At 43.8% G+C, this 19,308-nt stretch overlaps 2 protein-coding genes across 2 annotated transcripts in view; one reads left to right on the forward strand and one right to left on the reverse strand.

Moving 5' to 3' along the window:
- The window catches only part of coro7 (coronin 7), a 107,099-nt gene that overhangs the window by 25,002 nt on the left and 62,789 nt on the right, over window positions 1-19,308 (reverse strand). The window lies entirely within an intron of this gene.
- vasnb (vasorin b) overlaps window positions 1-19,308 on the forward strand; it is a 41,586-nt gene that overhangs the window by 14,381 nt on the left and 7,897 nt on the right. Inside the window, exons 3-5 of the mRNA XM_054606756.1 lie at window positions 1,776-1,851; window positions 1,950-2,232; window positions 9,440-9,504. Coding sequence (XP_054462731.1) covers window positions 1,776-1,851; window positions 1,950-2,232; window positions 9,440-9,504 — 424 coding nt within the window. The remainder of the gene's footprint in view (window positions 1-1,775; window positions 1,852-1,949; window positions 2,233-9,439; window positions 9,505-19,308) is intronic.

Here is a 19,308-nt window from a genome sequence, read left to right on the forward strand (position 1 = left end):
GCAGGGGGTAAGGATTACAGGAAATATAATATAACAACAGATCCATTAAATGAATAAAAAGGAAAATAATCAGAGAAGTTCAGGCTTTTGGTGGTGGCTAGTCAACCATGTCTTGAATCAATTTATGTCCAGTTTTGTAAAATAAATTATGATAGGGTAAAGATAAAAAAACACATTAATCCATCAAAAGAAATATCTAACCACCTATCAATAACTTAAATTCCAAGTTTCTGAATTTTTGTTTATACTAAGTTAACACTGCCATTACTTCAATATGCATGTTGGCATTGTAACACTGTATTTAACACCTTACTCATCTATTTATTTATTCTAATGTGACAACCAGTTGTGGCAGCATTCAGATCTTGCCGACTTTGAATTTCAGAATTTCCCCTCAGCAGTTTGGCTGAAAAACTCAAGCGACAAACAGCCAGTTGCCAGTTCGAAGGTGAGTCATTGAGTACCGGAGCTCTGGAGACGCTGGTCCTTCTCACGACCCAACACACATGAACTGAAAGACTGAGGTAAATGACTCACCCTCAGTGTCACCTGGATGAACACAGCTCTGGTGTTGTTGTTTATGAGGGGGAGGAACATAGACGGACAGAGAACGAGCCCTGATTTTGTGAGGCTGTGTGATTGAGTACAACAGGGTAAGATTTAGTCCCTTCTTTATTTTCTCCAGAACACGTAAAACTAAGTTGTGGCTACGATTGAGGAGCCACATCTGGACGCTGCGGGACGTGCGTGAAATCATTTCTCTATTCCTGCAATTTACTGTAATGCCTTGCAGATGGCACAGTGCATGTGTGTGTGTGCGTGTGTGCGTGTGTGTTACATGTAATAACTCCTACAGTAGGAGCAGAGGGTAAATGAGCAGGAGAGCGGCACGAGACTTTGTGGAGACTTCTATCAAAAAGTAAACTGTACAAAATACATATTAGCATGGCTCAACAAGTGGAACTAACGCGTCCCTCGTCCAGAGGATACTGAGGGTGGTTTCAGGAGACACGTGCGCCAATCTGGGAGTTGTTGAAGATTTTCTTTCTGGAGTCTCTCCGGCTTCAACACAGGGGTGAGTGACATCACCACAAGGATAATTTTGTCCTGGTTTAAATATTTTTTTAACAATTTCTTGTCAACATGTGGAGGAAACAGAAGCTCTGCAGAAACGCATTTGTCAAACTTATACTTGTATTAAAGCCATGTACACAAGAGGCTTCAGGTTTCTGGTTAATTCTGTGACACGCGGCTAAAAGTACACATTGGAGGTGTCACAGTTCCTGAGAGCTATCACCTTACTGCACCTTGTTGGGACTGGCTGACATTGAAATAGGCTGCCAGCTGCCAATGGGTAGTTTGTATTCAATAGCTTTCTCTGTGAATGAATAGACCATGTGTGCTAATGTACACTGCATAGACACTGTGGAGGCAATGGTCAGTACCTCATATGTCAATGGACGCATAAAGTGTGTGAACAGATACGATTCATAAACTGCCAGATGTTACGTTTTTTTCAAGTATAATATCACTTTAACACAAATATTTATTAGTTATCTAGTTTATAGGGATGTTGTGCTTGATTTGCCCTGTCAAAGTGTCTGTAAGAATACAATTTAAGCCTCTCAACGTCCTGACGAGCTGATTAAAATGCATATTTCAAAAAGCAAAGCAAGGTAGTGATTAAAGTTAATAGTCATTCAAGTGACTTGTAACCAACCGTCCTGGACATTTAACATTTAGACGAGTCACTAATGTCTCTTGCTTGAAAACAGGTCGTGCAGGTAGGCATTACGGTATAACTGAAAGGAGGCTGGAATGTCTGTCCTTAGCATTCAGCCAAGCTGCAAGGTGAGTTGCTCGCTGCTCTCCGGTCTGTTGCAGGAGTGAGTGCGCCTAGCCCCGCCCCTCCCATCTCTCCAAAGACTCTCCTCTGCTCACCAATAAAGCGCTTTTTGTCCGGGGAGTCAGCACTTGAGCGCATTCCTTGACGTGGAGGGTCAGTGGATCTCTCCAAGGATTTCAAGAAGACCGTTCGTTATAAGTGTAATACGTTCAGAGAAACTTTTTGTTGTTGAGAGAGAGAGAGAGAGAGAGAGAGAGAGAGAGAGAGAGAGAGAGAGCGAGAGAGAGAGAGCGCACACGGGACAACTACAAGGTCCTGGAGTTATATCGGCGAACTGCTCCGCTTGGATAAAGACAAAACATTACTTTACTTCTTCGAAGTTCAGGGTAAGAAGTTTCCTACTTTTGACTGATGCGATCGGGGTCGACATTTAGTATGTTTGAGCTCTGACACTTTGACCAGGACCGTGACGTGCGTAAAGACGCGTTCACAGGGTTATGTTGACGAATGCAGTTGGGTGACTTAACACAACTTTAAAAAAACCATCTTAATAGATTAACTGCACCGACGGTGTAAAATCCACCTTATGTCCCATTTAAGTATAAGCCACCGTGGATCGGATGCGTTGTTGTGTCCTGTGGGACAACTCCCTTTAAGAAAGCTCAGTAGAATAATTCAACAGTCTGTTCTGCTCAACAGTAAAGTAGTAATATCAGAAAAACGCTTGTAACGTTTTTTGTTTTTTTGTAGCGTTTTAATATTTTTTTTTTTCTATAAATGCACATTCCTGTAAAATGAAAAAAATAAAATATATATATATATATATATATATAGTACTTTGTAGTAATGAGTTACAAATCAACACGTCCGCTCCAGTGACTTATTTAATGTAACAGCTTTTATTGGAGATGTGGGTGCCACTAATGCACCAAATACTGACAATAAAACAGTGTTTTGGGAACGCGAGCGTGTACGCGGAGCAAAAGGAGCGATCGGGGCGGTAACGAGGCGGGCTGGTGCGGGACCGCAGGACGCCGTGCAGCATGCAGGGGCCGGGCCGATGTCTAGACCGCACCGAGCCCTGGGCACCGCAGGGGAAAGGCTGCTTTTGGACTCACACAGGGGGAACGTCCCGTAACAGAGAGTTCAATGGGACACAGGCGCTGAAATGGTTTCCACACGCAGAGGTCAGATAATGCAGGTGTTGGTGGACAAGTTTCAGTCAGAAGCATACACAGTACCAGTCAAAGGTTTGGACACACCTTCTCATTCAACTACTTTGAAGAATCTAAAATATAAAACATATTCTGGTTTGTTGAGCATTTGTTTGTTTACCACATAATTCCATATGTGTTCCTTCATAGTTTGGATGTCTTCAATATTAATCTACAATGTAGAAAAAAATAAAAAAAAAAATAAAGAAAAAGCATTGAATGAGAAGGTGTGTCCAAACTTTTGACTGGTACTGTAGCTGGTGCCACCCTACAATATTAAATATATCCATAATTTCATTATAATAAATAAAACAGTCATCATTGTTACCACTTGATTTTTAGCTGAAGGCAGTGCAGTGGAGAGAGCGAAACACTGGCTCAGATGTGAAGAGCGATACAAGCAGAAATGAGAGAAACATCACTTTCCTTCAGCATGTGTGCAGCAGAGCAATGAGTGATCAGGTCAAATTCCTGAAAGATTAAATCTCTGAGTAACCCCCCCCACTCCACTCAATAAACTAACATCCAATAAAGTGGCATGACACAACACGTTTAGACCAATCACTGTTCCAAACAAGGGGAGCTACAAAGACCCGCAAGTGCAGTTGTTTACTTCAGATAATATCTTCTCATCTTTCCAAATGTGGAGGCGTCTTTAAAGAGGGACCCTTATTTTCTTAGTATTCAGCTACTAAGTGTTTGTACTCGGATAACCACAGACACGTGATGAAACCAGTCCTCGTTAAAGAGGTAATCTCACGGTGTATGAAATAACAGTGAAATTGAATGATTAATATATGTCATTATATTGTAAAGAAACCCAGAACCTACCAGAAGCCCCAATACCTGAATCATTAACTGATACATATGTCTTTTGTCCGAGATGCTAAATTCATGTAAGCGCAGTCTTCTGACTACAATCCCTCCAGCTCTTAGTGAGATTAACATCTTTTACACAGCCCCCTACAAACAGGCACGGAAAATTCCCTAATCTTTCCTGGGGGCTAAACAGGCGGCGTAAACTACTCCAAATAGACCCGCTATTAACCCCCACACCGCTGTACCGCTTGTTTCCTCACAGGCTGTCATTATGCTATCGGGAAAAAAAGCTTCTGTGTCATTGACAGTATATAACAGTGGTAATTGGTTTATATTAGGCTACCAGACACAGCAGAGCAGTCACAGGAGGCCAATTACCCTTCACTAATGTAGAGAAACTTTTCAGGCTACTACGATGCACAGATTGTAACAGTTACAGCACAAGAAACCGGTTGTTATTTACTGGTGTGAAGCTCACTGCACACCGTTGCGTTTTTACAGTCGCTTGTTGACACTGTGACACTGAGGGGAACCATTATGTCGCCCTATTAGGAGAGATACAGTGAGAAGGAATAAATGAGGTAGGCTAAAGTTTACCTGTGATGTAAAGTTAAAGCCAAAGCTTGCCAAAAATATTCGTCAAATAACACTTCGGCAATATCATTTCCAACTGTGAGTGCCGGTGTGAGCATTAAGTGAGACACATATGCACACTGGGTGGATTATCTCAGCCTCACGGGACATTTCATGCCCTTAAATGTCAGTCTGTTGATGTGAAGCATGACTTAGGTGAGTGGCCCTCTGCCCCAACACCCGATTTAAGCAATTAAATAAAAGGCCTCCTGTCACACCGCTGTGATAGTGATGTCGAAACAACACTCCTCCTTCGGGATCTGGTAACCACCATTGGGTCAGCCTGTGCTTTCTGTAATTTTATTCTCTTTTTTTTTTACAAAATCAAGGCTGGCATTTCATTATCTGTGCCAAAGAGCTCGGGTGAAAAGAGCACCGATGTCTAAATCTTCAGCTGACGATGAATGACAGTTGTTTTTTCTTCATTGGCTGTGTTGAGACATGACTATCTGCTAGACATCTTACAGGAGCCTGTGATTCTTGTAAATCTTTACACTAAATGTAGCCAAACTTACTGAGGGCAGAGGGTTTTTCACAACGTGCCCCCTATCGCCAGAGCTCCGTTTTTTACGCCAATTAGGGGCAGTGCCTGAAGCATCTTACCCTCTGCATCAGAGGGATTAGAGGGTTAAAAGTCAGGTGCTGAGGCGAGGAGGCCTGGGGAAGGGAAGAGAGGAGGAATATAGGGAGGTCCAGTGTGGGTAACTCACACAGCAGGCAGAGAGAGGGAAGTCGACAGAGCAGAAAGTTGGAATATGCGGGGGTGTGTTTGTTTTTCCCAAGGCCATGTGAAAGTGAGGGCTCATCACACAATTAGAAAGGAGTCTGTGGAGAGAGAGAGAGAGAGAGAGAGAGAGAGAGAGAGAGAGAGAGAGAACTCTAGATGTTCCTCCGTCAGATTTAAAGGCTTCAGCGTGCCTCTCGTCAGGTGTTGTGCAGCAGGGGGGGGGGGGGGGGGGTTCCTTCCCTTGTTGACAACCAAGAGCGGCTCTATCAAAGAGACGTCTTAAATAAAACCCTCGGCTTCAAGGGCCTCAGCCTCACACATCAATGCTGACCCGGCGGCATGCGGAGGCAAACCCCAGCCTGTACGCCTGCCAAGCTAAATTGAAGAAGAGCTTGCCGATGCAGCCAAATGATGCGTTCAGAAGAACCACTTCAAAACCTTGCATAAATATACACACACATGCGAAGGGATCTGAGGGCTTTGGAGTGCCCCGGCTCGAGCGTAAAGCTCAAATAACCGCTGTCCTCTGCGTCCACAGATACAGACACATGCTCACTGTCGACAAATGTATCAGTTGGTCTATCTTCTAAAGCAGATGGAACAAAGCAGCTACTCGTTCAAGCTCTACATCAAATGCTATTTTTTTTAAAACCATTTCAATCTGGTTGGAAAATCGGCAAAAAAAAAAAGCCCCCAATTCCTTAACCAACAGCAGTGAAGTGTTGAGAGAGAGGAGCAGAGTGAGAGACAGATGGAGAATGAGAGAGAGAGAGAGAGAGAGGATGAGAGGGAGGATGCTCATCCCAGAAAGCCACCACAAATTGCTGCATTTCAATGGGCCCATAAAAAAAAAAAAAAAAAAAAAGAGAAACAGCTCTTAATCCAAGGTTGTAATTACCTCTGGCCAGCACTGTAATTAGGAAATGAGCCTTAAACCAGATCTTGCAGGGTAAGAGCAAAGCAAGGGTGAATATACACTCACACACACACACACACACACACACACACACACACACACACACACACACACACACACACACACACACACACACACACACACACACACACACACACACACACACACACACACACACACAGTTTGTCCAAAACCAGAAGTGGGGAAAGACAGATGTCACTTTGAGAGGGAAGATCAAATATTTAACCGGTGAGATTAACATGAATGTTTTACTGAATATAGATTCAATGATAAGAACGGCCGAGTAAATATGTGAGCTCATGCGAGGTGTGTACCTGCGGGTTAGTGTGTGTTTACTCGCCATCAGGTCACCGACCGCGTTCGTCAGAGTGGTGACATTCACTCACACTCTCATGTAGGCACGTCGTACATACGAGCTGGCACGTACGCAGAGAGCCGCTCTCTCGCGTTACATCGGTCGGTGTTGGAGTTCTCGGGTCCGCTTTTTGCTTAATGTCTATTTCTGTCGCAGTCAGGGGACACAAATAGTGTTGTTATCTGCTGCTGTCCGCACCTTGAGAGAGCAAGAGGCGGCCTGAGAGAGAAAAGTCAGTGCGTGTACTGTATACGTGCAAATGTGTGCATCCGAATGCGAATGTGCATCGGCCCAAATCTCAATCACTGAACACGGAAATCAACAGCCGAGCTTGTTGTGACAGTGCCTCAAGTCACAGCTTGTCACTGGTGTACAAATTCAACAGAGAAGAAGCACGTTAAATACCAAGCAGGGCAACACACCTACAGCAAAGCATGAAGCTTTTCTCTGTTTATCCTGCCCGTCATCTGCAGGTTTAAGGGGTTAGGACTGATGTTTTGAGCTGTAATTTGGACAAATTGCTGGCAGTTTTAGATGATGCCACTACAAAGTGGTTCAAACATTAATGCCAGACTGCTCTGCTATGTTCTGCTTTTGGGAGAGATTAAACCAGATGGGAGGGGGGAGAGAAAGAGTGACACAGAGAGAAAAAGAGAAACAGAGGAGGAGAAGGGTGAAGCGATATTTATGTTTAACAGATGAACACAGAGGAAGAAAGAAAATTATAGTGAAGAGAAGAGGCTGAAAAGTATCAGTCATCTTAAAAAAAAAAAAAAAAAAAAGAGGGAATGGCAAAAAAAAGCTCCTTCAAAAGAGAATACATTTGAAAGTAAACCAATAATGGTGAAAAGAGTCCAAATAAGAGGTACTGGCAGGTTAAAAGATACTACCAATGACTTGGCAGTGTGCAGTCTTTACAGATTAAAGACCAAATGTCTCATGGAAAGATGTGGAGAAGGCGGCCTGAGCTGTTACGGCATACGAAGACAGGAATATTGTTGTCGGCAGCTTTGTCTTTCACAAAAGTGCTACAGTCATTCATGAAGCTTAGTGGTAAAGATGATTTCAATCTATTTTTGAGTGCAGAGTTCCACTTCGTAAGCTAAATATTTACTGTGCAGTGAAGGTATTGTCTGACAGTGACCTCCTGGAAAACTGACCGCGGCAGGGTCAGCGCACAAGAGTTCCTCAAACAGTAGCTACTCAGTAAACCCCTGCATGTACTCACCCGCTACCAAGCATGCATCGATGCGTTTACCTGTACAGGTTAGTGAAATGTATGCGAACAACCCAAAACTGGGCACACACAAACACAAAAAAAAAAATAGCATGCACAAAAGCCCTTTTGCAGCAAAGCACAACACTCCCACAGATAAATAAACACGGATGCAGAGTGCAGCGAAGGCCTCGCAGTAGGTCAGCGGGCCACACCGAGATTATTTTCAGATGTAAACAACGCACTCTGTGTGTGGGAGCGAGCGTGGACCGCACGTTGACTCAGATACGGTATACGTACAGTAAGGGCAGGTTTCAGGTGTTACACAATCAGGTATAACACGTGGTTTGATCGTCATGACGTTTCCACCTCCACATACTGTTTGACTCAGAGTTTAGGAATATGAAGTATGGCTTGAAAACAATACATAGTGGAAACAAACTGGAAGAGTGAGTCTAGGGTAGTTAGTATGAATAGTTGTATAGTTAACAGTGTGGAAATGCCGTAGAAGCCGAAGAGACTCAATGTGCATCTCAGTTAATTATCTCAGAAACGTTTGAATGACGTTTGAATGCCTTGAACCAATTATATGAAAATTAAAAAAATTGCGATCATAAAAGAAGTGTTGGAGCTGCTCTTGGCGAAAAATCTCCCACTAATAAAACATCTATCAAGTGGTCACTTTGTGTTTCCCTAAACCAGCTCACAAGCAGGATCCAATAACCATGCTCAAAAATAACACGCAATATTAGTTAATACTGTAGTCATTCAAAGCAACAAACACATGGGCATACGCACAAACCGCTCTGTGGTCACGGATAATGAGACGCTGATCAATAAAAACACACCAACAGTGTGGTCAATTAGGGCCCCGCCAGCTGACATCACATACGATTAAAGCTGCTCTTGGTTTTAATTAGAGAACTGAGGGCTGTACGTGTCTTACACACACACACACACACACACACACACACACACACACACACACACACACACACACACACACACACACACACACACACACACACACACACACACACACACACACACACACACACACACACACCTCAAGTGTTTAATCAAAACACTTGAGGTAAAGCACAGGCACACATTTCTTTTTTTGAGAACTCCAAAAAGGAAATCAGTGAAGTAAAAACTTTGTACAAGCTTTGAAAAATTAGCAAAAAGTTGAGTCAAATGTGAGTCTTTGTAGGAAATGTCAGTGGATATCGCTTCTACATCTGATGAACACCTCATTCAGGAACTGCTTTAGAGAGTGAAACTCAATTAATCTCACAGATCACACCAGAAACTGTGCAATAAACACATAGGGGCTCAAAGACAGTCTTATGTTTGCTTAAGTCAAAACACACACACACACACACACTCTCGGGCCACGGCTGATGTGCTGATACCACAGGACAAGGAGCTGACAGAGTGGAGAGTGGTCGGCCTGCATTCTTCCTCTCCCGCTCTGTCACTCTCTTGTGCTGCCACACGGCCTGCCAGCGCTCAGCACGCTCCCACACACAGCTGGAATCCAACCAATTAACAGCCGAAAAAAACTTCCTGTTTTGCTTGCGAACAATGCATGACGGGCAGCCGGGGGTTGGATTCCAAATAAGTTGAAGGGGGGGGAAACCACGTATGCACTATATGGCTAACAGGTACCTCTGCTGTTGTTGTTTCCAGAGAAAGAAGAAGACCTGCAACCAAGAACAGTGGAGCGAGAGTAGAGGAGGAAGCTTCTTCACTGGGTGAGTGAAGCAATAAATTAAATCTGTCAATTGTCATTGTGAATAAGATGTGGCCGGGTACCAGAATACAAAACCTCTTATTGACTTCTAGGAATAGCATTTCATAGCAATAAAGAAACAGTAGCAAAGACACCCGTCGTAATAATACACAATATTTGCATCTCTAAATAGGCGGTCCTTATTGTGTTAACTGTAACACCCTACTTCCTCAATGGGGTCCTTTCAGACAACTCTGAGCCTCTTTACAAGACTGGCAGGAGGACAAGAGCAGCTCTCTTCACACACACACACACACACACACACACACACACACACACACACACACACACACACACACACACACACACACACACACACACACACACACACACACACACACACACACACACACACACACACACACACACACACACACACACACACACACACACGGCATTTAATGGATACAGTGAGGCTGTGTAGGGTTACAGACAGAGAGGAGAGGAAAAAGAACGGAAGAGAAGAAGTCTTGAGTTTACCTTGGCAGACTGGTTGCTGAAGTTAAGGAGTTGGAACAGAAGTAGGTAGAGTGTAGACTTCTCAGTACATGTAACCTTGTAATCATCTACAGTTGGTGTAAAGTATCATAGTGTGTTTACATAACGTTTTTGTTTTTGGACAGAACTGGATCAATTGAAACAAATTTTCCCTTTATGTCCCATCATATCTTAATGAATAAGTCTGTCTATATCTGATCCCACTATATTAGGAGGATCTATTTTAATATAATTATTATCCAAAGCCTGAAATATCCTCTGCGCCTGTGCATTGTCAAATAAAAAAAAGATCCGCTCAGTATAAGGTGAAGAAAACAATTATTGTTTCTGTTAGAAATGATATTTTTTAAAGTTTTTCCTGTTTTTATTAGAGAGACGAATAAATAAAATAACCTCCTAAATGTGCCGGGGTTATCCCCCATTATTGTGTCTGGGGGTTAAAAACTGTCGCTCTGATTTTCTTTCCTACTTTACAAAACCCCCTCACCCTCAACCCTGCCTCATTCCTGTGTTGTGCTAGTTGTCAATGAGCTGTGACAGGAACTGTGTGTGCTTGTTAAGACACACACACATGTGCAGGACAAGACCGTAGCCTCGGGCCTCTGGACGCACACCGCTACTCTCGCTAATTGCCTTACAGCTCCTGCACGTCTCTCTGAGCAGCCCCGCCGTCCTCGGGGGGTGGGGGGCTAGAGGAGAGAGCGGCGGAGGTGCCCAGTTCTTTTTCTAAAGTTGACTTTCGGTTGATAACGCTTGCACACATTACTCAGGTTAAGGAATTTGCGTTTAGTGCCGGCAATTATTTGCTACACAGGCAATTCTTCAATGCCAAAATAAACAGTTTCTGCCTTAATCCTTTGAGTTTCAACATCAAAGCCGGTACAGATGAATATCAAAACCCATCCTGCGTGTATTTACTGCCCTTTTTCCTGTGTGCCAACTACACATCGCTGCCACACCTAATGTATGTATATATAAATATGCAGTGAAATATAAGTGTGTGCATGTGGCGAGGCTCCGAAGCGCTTTTCGCGGTCTGTGTTTGCCATTAATGCGACCTGTAGCTGCGTGTGTTAAACTTCCAAGCATAAACACAACTTCTCCCACTCGGTCCGTTGCTTATTAACGTCCTGACACAGTGGTGAGCACGTATAATTGTCTGTTAATATTGTCAATACTTTTACCTTAAAGCAAACACTGATGTGCAAACAAGGGTGCTCCTCCATGAAATGCAGATACTCAAACACACACACAGACTCATTGACATCAGAACACAGACAACACACAACACACAGCACACACGCACACACGCACACACACACACACAAGCAGATCGGTGAGCTTGTGAGTGAACACACACAGGTACGCATTGTTCTGTATGTTACAGGTCAGCTCAGGAATCTACTGTACTCACCTAATGATGTGTATGAGCGGATGTGAAAGCTAACAAACCGCTCTTTATAAAGACAAATTGCCATTCACTGTTACAATAACAAGGCATCATTCATTCCCTCTCTCTCCCACTCTCTGTGTCTGTGTGGCAGACTGACAGGTCGTCTCAGGTTCTGTTTATGACAGCATGACTGACTCCCCCATAGGGCACAGACATACAGACACAGATCTCCCTCGTAACCACACCTTCTTTTGCTTAATTCAATGAATGGATTTAAGCAGGCGTCAGGGTAAAGGGTCCTCTAAAAGGACCGTACCATTGATTTGCATGTTTATCCTGTTTATCAGAGATCACATGTCATTTACAACTCAGTTAACTAATCTGCTTACCACACATTGTTTTTTTATTTGAATGTTTCTTTCTATCATTCCAGGCATTCATTGGTTTCTTTTCATTTCCATACAGTATTGAAATCTACTTACAGAATGTTAAAACTTGTTTGATTTGTAAACACAAAGTCTGCATTGTTTTCTGTCCAAGTCCAACTGTTGCAGTCTAGCATTTCCAAATGAAACTGAACTAAACCTGTATCCCCACACAGTGACAATGTGACGATAAAGATTAATCCAAACCTGTTCTGTGTGATGGATTACACAACTCGAGTCAGCTTCATGAGTCAGTTAAACATCATTATACTATTAATAAAACCAAAGCCTGGCAAAAAAACAATAACATACAAAAGTAGAAAAACTTGTCAACTAAAAATATTTATTATACATAATCAGTTGTTTAAGAGCAAGAACTTGCAAAGAGGCCTTTAGAAAGAAGCCTAATATGGAGTATATGGACACAATAGGCTTAAGGTGAAGTTTGTGTTTGGTTGGAGTATTTCTCTGTATGATTGTGTATAACAGAACATCCTCTCAATGCAGATCATACATCATAAGCAGATCATGCTGCTAAGATGTGTATACTAAGAAATATTTAAGCCTTAAGGGAAAATGTCAAAAAAGGGCTCACTTATTTATTCTGTCACTACCCTCCTCTCCCTTTTCTCTCTCACCTTGTCTGTGCTGGATATGAGGAATCTGCTGGTAGTGAGCACCTGCTGCAGGCAAATTGTAGAGTTGACGGTCAACGTTGATGTCTTAATAGACTGTTGCTGACTGATGTCTTTACACCGGCTATGAGAGCAGGGCTTACCTGTTTAGTCAGTGGAGTACGCATGTCAAAGTGACAATCAAACTTTGGATTGACTGTTGTTGGCCACCGGTTGCCTTCATTTATCTGTGAAATTATACGACAACAACATCGAGAGGCATTCAAAATCGGACTTACTCAAGTTCACAGGGGAAAATGAGAATTTAATTAAATCTTAAAGGAAGGATAAATAACTGTTCTCCAGCTATGGAATAGATATGACACAATTAATTAGATATGTGTCTAAGTAGCCACTCTGAAAAACTAAAAGAAATCCTACTGTGGTAGCAATACTGTAATAAACAAGTCTTGGTCGAGGAGGTAAAGGCAGGGTGACCCGAGGCCATGGAGGAGATGTCAGTGTTGGGGGCAGGGGATCCGTGCTGCCTGACTGCTGGTTTGCCAGCCAGCCTCCCCAGTACTGGCGCAGTACCAACACAGACAGCAGTTTCACAATAAATTCCTTTGTGACATCCTAATCAACAGCAGTGATCTTAACTTCAAATTTATGTTGTGTGCGTGGATACAATCTTATTATGAAGAAAAAAGCCTGCAGGCCAGCATGACAAGAAAAATCACCAACGGTAACTCTCAGAAAAGGTCATGTGAAGTTAGGGGCCTGAAAAACAGGTAGCACTGCACAATGCCCGCCTTTAAATGAAGGTTGTGGAAAAGGAGTAAATGAGATTCACTGTACATGTACAACATTATTTATATAATTTCACTGACAACATGGCTCAATCTTACTTTAAAGAAGGGCTAGGCAATTAATCGTATATATATTTGATGATATTTGATTTCTCCATATCGCCCAGACTTCCCGCCAACCACTCAATCCATGACAACATGGACTACCACACTTGTCATGGGTAATAGTGAACAACCAATAAAACACTAATTTGTCAGTCAGTTTATCAATCAATCACTTGCCTCCATCCTCTACCTTACATAGTAATTATCCCTCATGTTTTATTGGCTTCAATAAAAAGCTAAATGTCACCCGAAGAGGAGGAGCTCTGTGGGACGCAAACAGGAACTTCTTCTTTCACTCCTCCTTGAGATTGAGAAAGGGAGACTTGGCTGAATGTGGAAGTTTATTTTCTAAATAAACGGGGCCGTAATATAACTACAGATGTTTATGCTTTCACCTTCACATATCTGTACATAGTCCAAATGAAAGACTGCCCTGTGCCAACGAGCTGTGACAGTGTATGTGTCCTTTCAAAGACTGTAAGTTTGAACAAGGTAAATAAGGTGAATGTTTACCTGTTAGCGCGGGCGCTGCACTACATTTCTGTTTACCCTTCCACTACTTTAGCCTTGAGCTCTCACAAGGTCCTCAGCCTCTGACAGCTACGTAGTTGCCAAGAGGCCCTGCAGGGCTGTTCATCAGATTCCAGTCATAGCCTTGCCAGCTACATGAACAAACCTGAAAGAGGTGAGCAGAGGAGCAAGGCGAAGACGGGGGAAATAATTGTGCGATGTGTCAAACAAGAGTGGCACCTGTTAGCTGTCCAAGTGTTTGTTTGTTTGTGTGTGTGTGTTCATTGTCAGCGCTTTGACTGAATCAGAAACAGTCTAGGCCTATTTGACTTGTTGGAAGCCAGTTAAGTAGCTACAGTATGTCAAAAGTGGAAAGACAGTCCAGATGCGCTGACAGACGAGCAGACAGGCGGAGGGATCATGTGTGCGATTGTTTCCTCAGAGAGTACGTGTGACACTGTTTGTCTAACAAGGATAGTCAACCTGCCTGTCAGCCAGTCCTGAAGTCAGTCAGTGTGCCTGCCTGCTGCCTGACTCATACACGCCCTCTGATTTTACAGAGCTCCAGTTTGAACTCTTACAAAGGGCGGTTGCAACAAAGGAGAAAGGCAAAAAACAGCGCCAACATCCAGCGTGGTCCATCCCTTGATCTTCTATACAAAGAGAAAAGAGAAGGATAGTTCAAGCCTGCTGTCCAACAATGAGGGGAAAGAGGGACAGACTCCCATCTTCTTTTTATCAGTGATATAAAAAAGGTGCATATTTCCAGACTTTGAGAAATAAACATTGTGTATTTCACCAGATAGATAAAGATCAGGTCGCCAGGTGACAAACTAGCATTGCAGTCATGTTGGGACTGGAATAAATATCAGAGGGGTAGGCAGAGTGTCGGATTGTGCACATTACTCCGGGCTTATGGCTGAGTGATAAAACTGGTCCGCCAAGCCACTTCTAACCGCAAGCACGCACACACGCACACACACCACACACACACACACACACACACACACACACACACACACTAACCACACACACACACACACACACACACACACACACACACACACACACACACACACACACACACACACACACACACACACACACACACACACCCACATTGCCCTGTTCCCGCTCGGGGCCAGGATCTCTCAGGAGTCTTGGAGGGACCAGTTCACTCTGGGTGTCCCAAACAAGAGGACAAAGATCTGTACAACACTGCTCCTAGGGTCAGCGATCCAGACAGTACAATGAAGTTTGTATTCTGTTGTGAATGACATGTGAGGGCACAAGACAAGGCCTGGAGAGAGTCCAGCTTTGTGACACTAGGGTGTCATATTTACCGCTTCCTGGTGATGTTTTTCCTTTTTGACTCATCAGACTGTAACTACTGAACTCGTGCGGTTTGCTTCTGTGTCTGAGAGAGAGGAGTGAAGATAAACAGAGAAAGAGAGCAAGAGAGAGAGAGAGAGAGCAAGAGAAGGCAGAGAGTTGGTGTTTGTGACTGGTCAAAGGTAGACTCCGCAGAGTAGTGGGTCTCATGCTGTCTAGCCTCACAGACAACATAAAGGAGACACAGGAGTGACACAAGTTGTGCAAACACCACAGTTAAAATAATAAAACAGATGAAGGCCCATGTTCCGACATCCTTTGTGTCCGTGTAACGTGAGAGTGCTGTGGGGAAGATCGCAGACGGATGCGATGTGACTGTGACCTCAAAGGCGATCTGTCCTGTGAGGCCACAGGGCAGGGCGCAGTGATAAAAGACGCGTGTCAGTGTTGAGACATCCCTCAGCGGGCAAAACAAGAGGACACTGTGTGTGTGTATACTGTGGAACTCCTAGTGCCAGACCTCTTCGCTCGAATAAAGCGCAGAGGAGGCAGACTTGCAGTTCACGAGTCCCAGTTCTGGTCAAGTTTGGCCGCCTGACCGACCACCTCGGCCTGCTTTCCTTTCCCCTCTCGCCTGCTCTCTGCTCTGAGGCAGGAGCGTGCAGTCGGCTAAGGTTGGAGCTTTGGCGCAGGTCGCATCTTTCACTCAGACACGCTCCAGAGGTTTTGGGTTTCATGTAGCCCTGGAGGAGCGGAGAAAGCACCTGTTGTGGAGACGAGGACCAGCATGCTTCAGGTGTACGTGTACGTGTGCGTGTGTGTGTGTGTGTGTGTGTAACCAGAGCTGGGTGTGTGTGTCCGTGTCGAACAGGGCCTGTTATCTGTGTCGTCTGGGGCCGCAGTTACAACAGAAGACACAGAAAACTGAGCAGCAGTGGAAACATTAATCTGAGCCTGACCTCTGACCTCAAGGAGTCGCTCTCTGCCTCACTGGTTGACAGGCTTTCTTGTCCTTTGGACTGATGCTATCTGACCAGGTGAACTCGGCAGAGGAATGCCTATTTGCCTTTTCGGGTTCCCTTCCTTTTTCTTTAATGTTCTATTTTACAATCAAACAAAGTTCTTTAGAACAAACGGAATCTCAAGATGAAACTACCAGGTTGGATCAGAAAACCAAACACAGAGTTTCCCCGTGTCCCTCCTATAGTGCAACAAATATACATTGTTTTTAAGAGTTTTACTATTTCACTACCCTCCCATTCACCCCTGGACTGTATATTATGCTCTCTTTCAAGTCCCCCAGCTGCAGGCTCTAATGGTAAGGCTTCACACTGTCCTTATAAGCAGGCCTGGTTTAAAAGCATAAATCCTGAGATGAAAAGGGCCGCCTTTCACACCAATAAGAAGCTGTTTTCCAACTCATTTAGACATTCAGAATGTATGGAGCAATGTGGGAAGGCCAAAAGAAAAAAAACAACTAAAGTCTGTAACTAGCAGCCGACAGGAACCTGCCTGTTGGTTAAGTCGCTAATTCAAACAACAACCCTTTGATATCAATCAGCACTGGCACAGCTGATGCAAGATAGATGAGACTATTACAGGGTCTTTTCTTGTGGTCAGGCTGAAATCAGTTGGAAAGCTTTGTTTGTGTAGTACATTGTAAATCTACTAAGGCCCCTAATTTCCCTTCATGCCACTACAAAGCATAGCAATGATAGTGCGGCTTCAAGATGGGTATTGCCTGTGACAGACATAAAACTATCATCCCTCTTTAATTCCACATGATCTCCTCTCTCCTGCCTATGTTTGTAATCTGATCTTGAAGCAAGTGCACATTTAGTCGAGCATATTTTGGAATACCCTCTCTTTTTAGGAAGGCTGCTACTGGCATTATTTATGTTTAATGCAGCCCAGCTTTAATGTTCAGACAGCTAAACTGCTGATTTTCTTTTCACAAATTTGAGCATTTCAGATAAATCTAAGCTCTTAGATAAACAGATCCAGCTTGCCTTGACAGGACAAAATTACAAAAGACTATAGCCATTAGCTTTTGCGTGACCAGATTTATTTTCAGTATAAATAAAGTAAAATAAATCTACATTCCTACTCTGCTGCCAAAATCCTAGAGCACCCCAAAAGCCCCGAAATGGGAAACCTATGACGAGGATAAGGCCGACATGTTTCCGCCTTTAAACATGGCTTCCTTTATATATCGGTATGTTTACGTCACATAGTTTTACTAACAGGTACAACAGAAATAGAGCACTACGATAGAGCAACATGAGTACAGACCTGAAACAAATACTTCACAGCGTTACATACATACCAACATACTTACTTTAACATAGCTGGCATTTTCAACCTCATAGTTGCGCTACGTGTTTCTGCACAAATATGCTCCCTTCTCTTTTGTGCTACTTCTTAAGTATTCTTTTTATCCTTGTATATTCTACACAGCTCTTGTTTCACTGTACCAACTCTCTCTTTGACGCCTTTGTCATGTTGACGGTCAACCCACACTGGATTGGTGATAACGATGTCAGACAGTAGATAGGGATGGTGATGGGGATGTGGCAGTGTGTGTTAGGAAGAGTAGTCCTTTGTTTTCTCATTTGATCAAGGACGGAAGTTGGGCAAAAACAGAGAGGGGACATGGGATTTTTTTTTACTGGCGGCCTAAATTATCATTTACAACCATTGTGTATAAATGTCCCTGTGCTACTGTAGTAAATCTACACGAGGAGCTGCTGTAGTAGTATGTTTTAGTAGTGCATCCCAGTGACCTGAACCCCAAGACCTACTACACTGTAGATCATACTCTAATGCACATACCACAAGTATTGTTCCTTTAATGGATTAAGTCCCAGTAGAGAAGGGGCCTCTTTAATGGGAGTATGCACTCTGTAGTGTGCAGCCTTATCCCCTTACTGTGACTTGGCGTGGTGCCCCCCCTGTAGTCTCTGCTGAATTATGCAAGTGCACAGTGACCTGTCACACACACACACACACACACACACACACACACACTGCAGTTTTCTTTCCCCTGTTGTAACCTTCATTGCCCCTCAGTGTTGGCCTTCAGCTCTGAAGATAAGGGCTCTTGACGCTTGGCCTGCCGGGATTTAATTGCTGAAGCCCACTTCACCCTCCCAAAGCCGGGCCTTATCCACCTCTCCACCCCGGTGCCCCTGCTGACAGAAACCTGCCTTTGTCTCCACTGCTTTTCTTTTCTTTTCCTAGTCATCTTGAAAAGAAAGAAAAAAGCAGGATAAGAAGTGAGCCGAGTGAGAGGGGAAAATGCTTTTTTTCCTTTCGCCCCTTCTTATTGCCTCTTTAATTTTTCTTTTCAAGGGGCTGACCATGTATTTCACTCACAGTGTTGCGCAAAGACGTTCCCATGCTTCTTTCTCACTACCATTACTGCCCCCGGGGTGATTCCACGTTCCCATCAGCCAACACGTTTTATTCTAATACAATCCCACAAACTTCGACTCATGCATTAAGAACACTGAGATGCAAGAAGAAGTGTTAGTGAACAGATCTGGTCACAAAGATGTTTGAACTCCCGTCCCATATAAGCAGCGCCATAAATTATCCAATCAATCGTCTGTCTATAAACCCCAAAAGACTCCCTGTTAATCTCTCTGAATGCCAAGGCAGTGAGATCGACAAGCTCACTTTTTCGAACTCAGCTGCTGCCGGTCTCAGGAATGTCTCAACAAGCGCGCAGGGGAGCAAAAAGGAAATTACAACTCGAGAGAGGTGGAGGAGGAGGAGGAAGGCAAGGAGGGAGAGGGGGCATTCCTCCTTATGCAGGATGACAAGCCTGTCTTTCTGCAATCTCTCTCTCTGGGCCCTCCACCTGCACACACTTCAAAACACCAAAGACACACAGCCAGGAGTCGCCTAGCACCACGGTTTACTGTGGATTCAAACTGTAGTGACGCCACCCTTGGGCTTATCTTACCCACTGATAAGACCTGCACTAGTCACTCCTATCCAGATAGAAAGATAAAACAGGAGACTATAACCGAGCAAGCTAGGTTTTTATCTGTGATCTGGCAGTATTCACTGAGTGAA

The sequence above is a fragment of the Anoplopoma fimbria genome, chromosome 11 (genome assembly GCF_027596085.1).
Source record: "Anoplopoma fimbria isolate UVic2021 breed Golden Eagle Sablefish chromosome 11, Afim_UVic_2022, whole genome shotgun sequence".
Lineage (NCBI taxonomy): Eukaryota > Metazoa > Chordata > Actinopteri > Perciformes > Anoplopomatidae > Anoplopoma > Anoplopoma fimbria.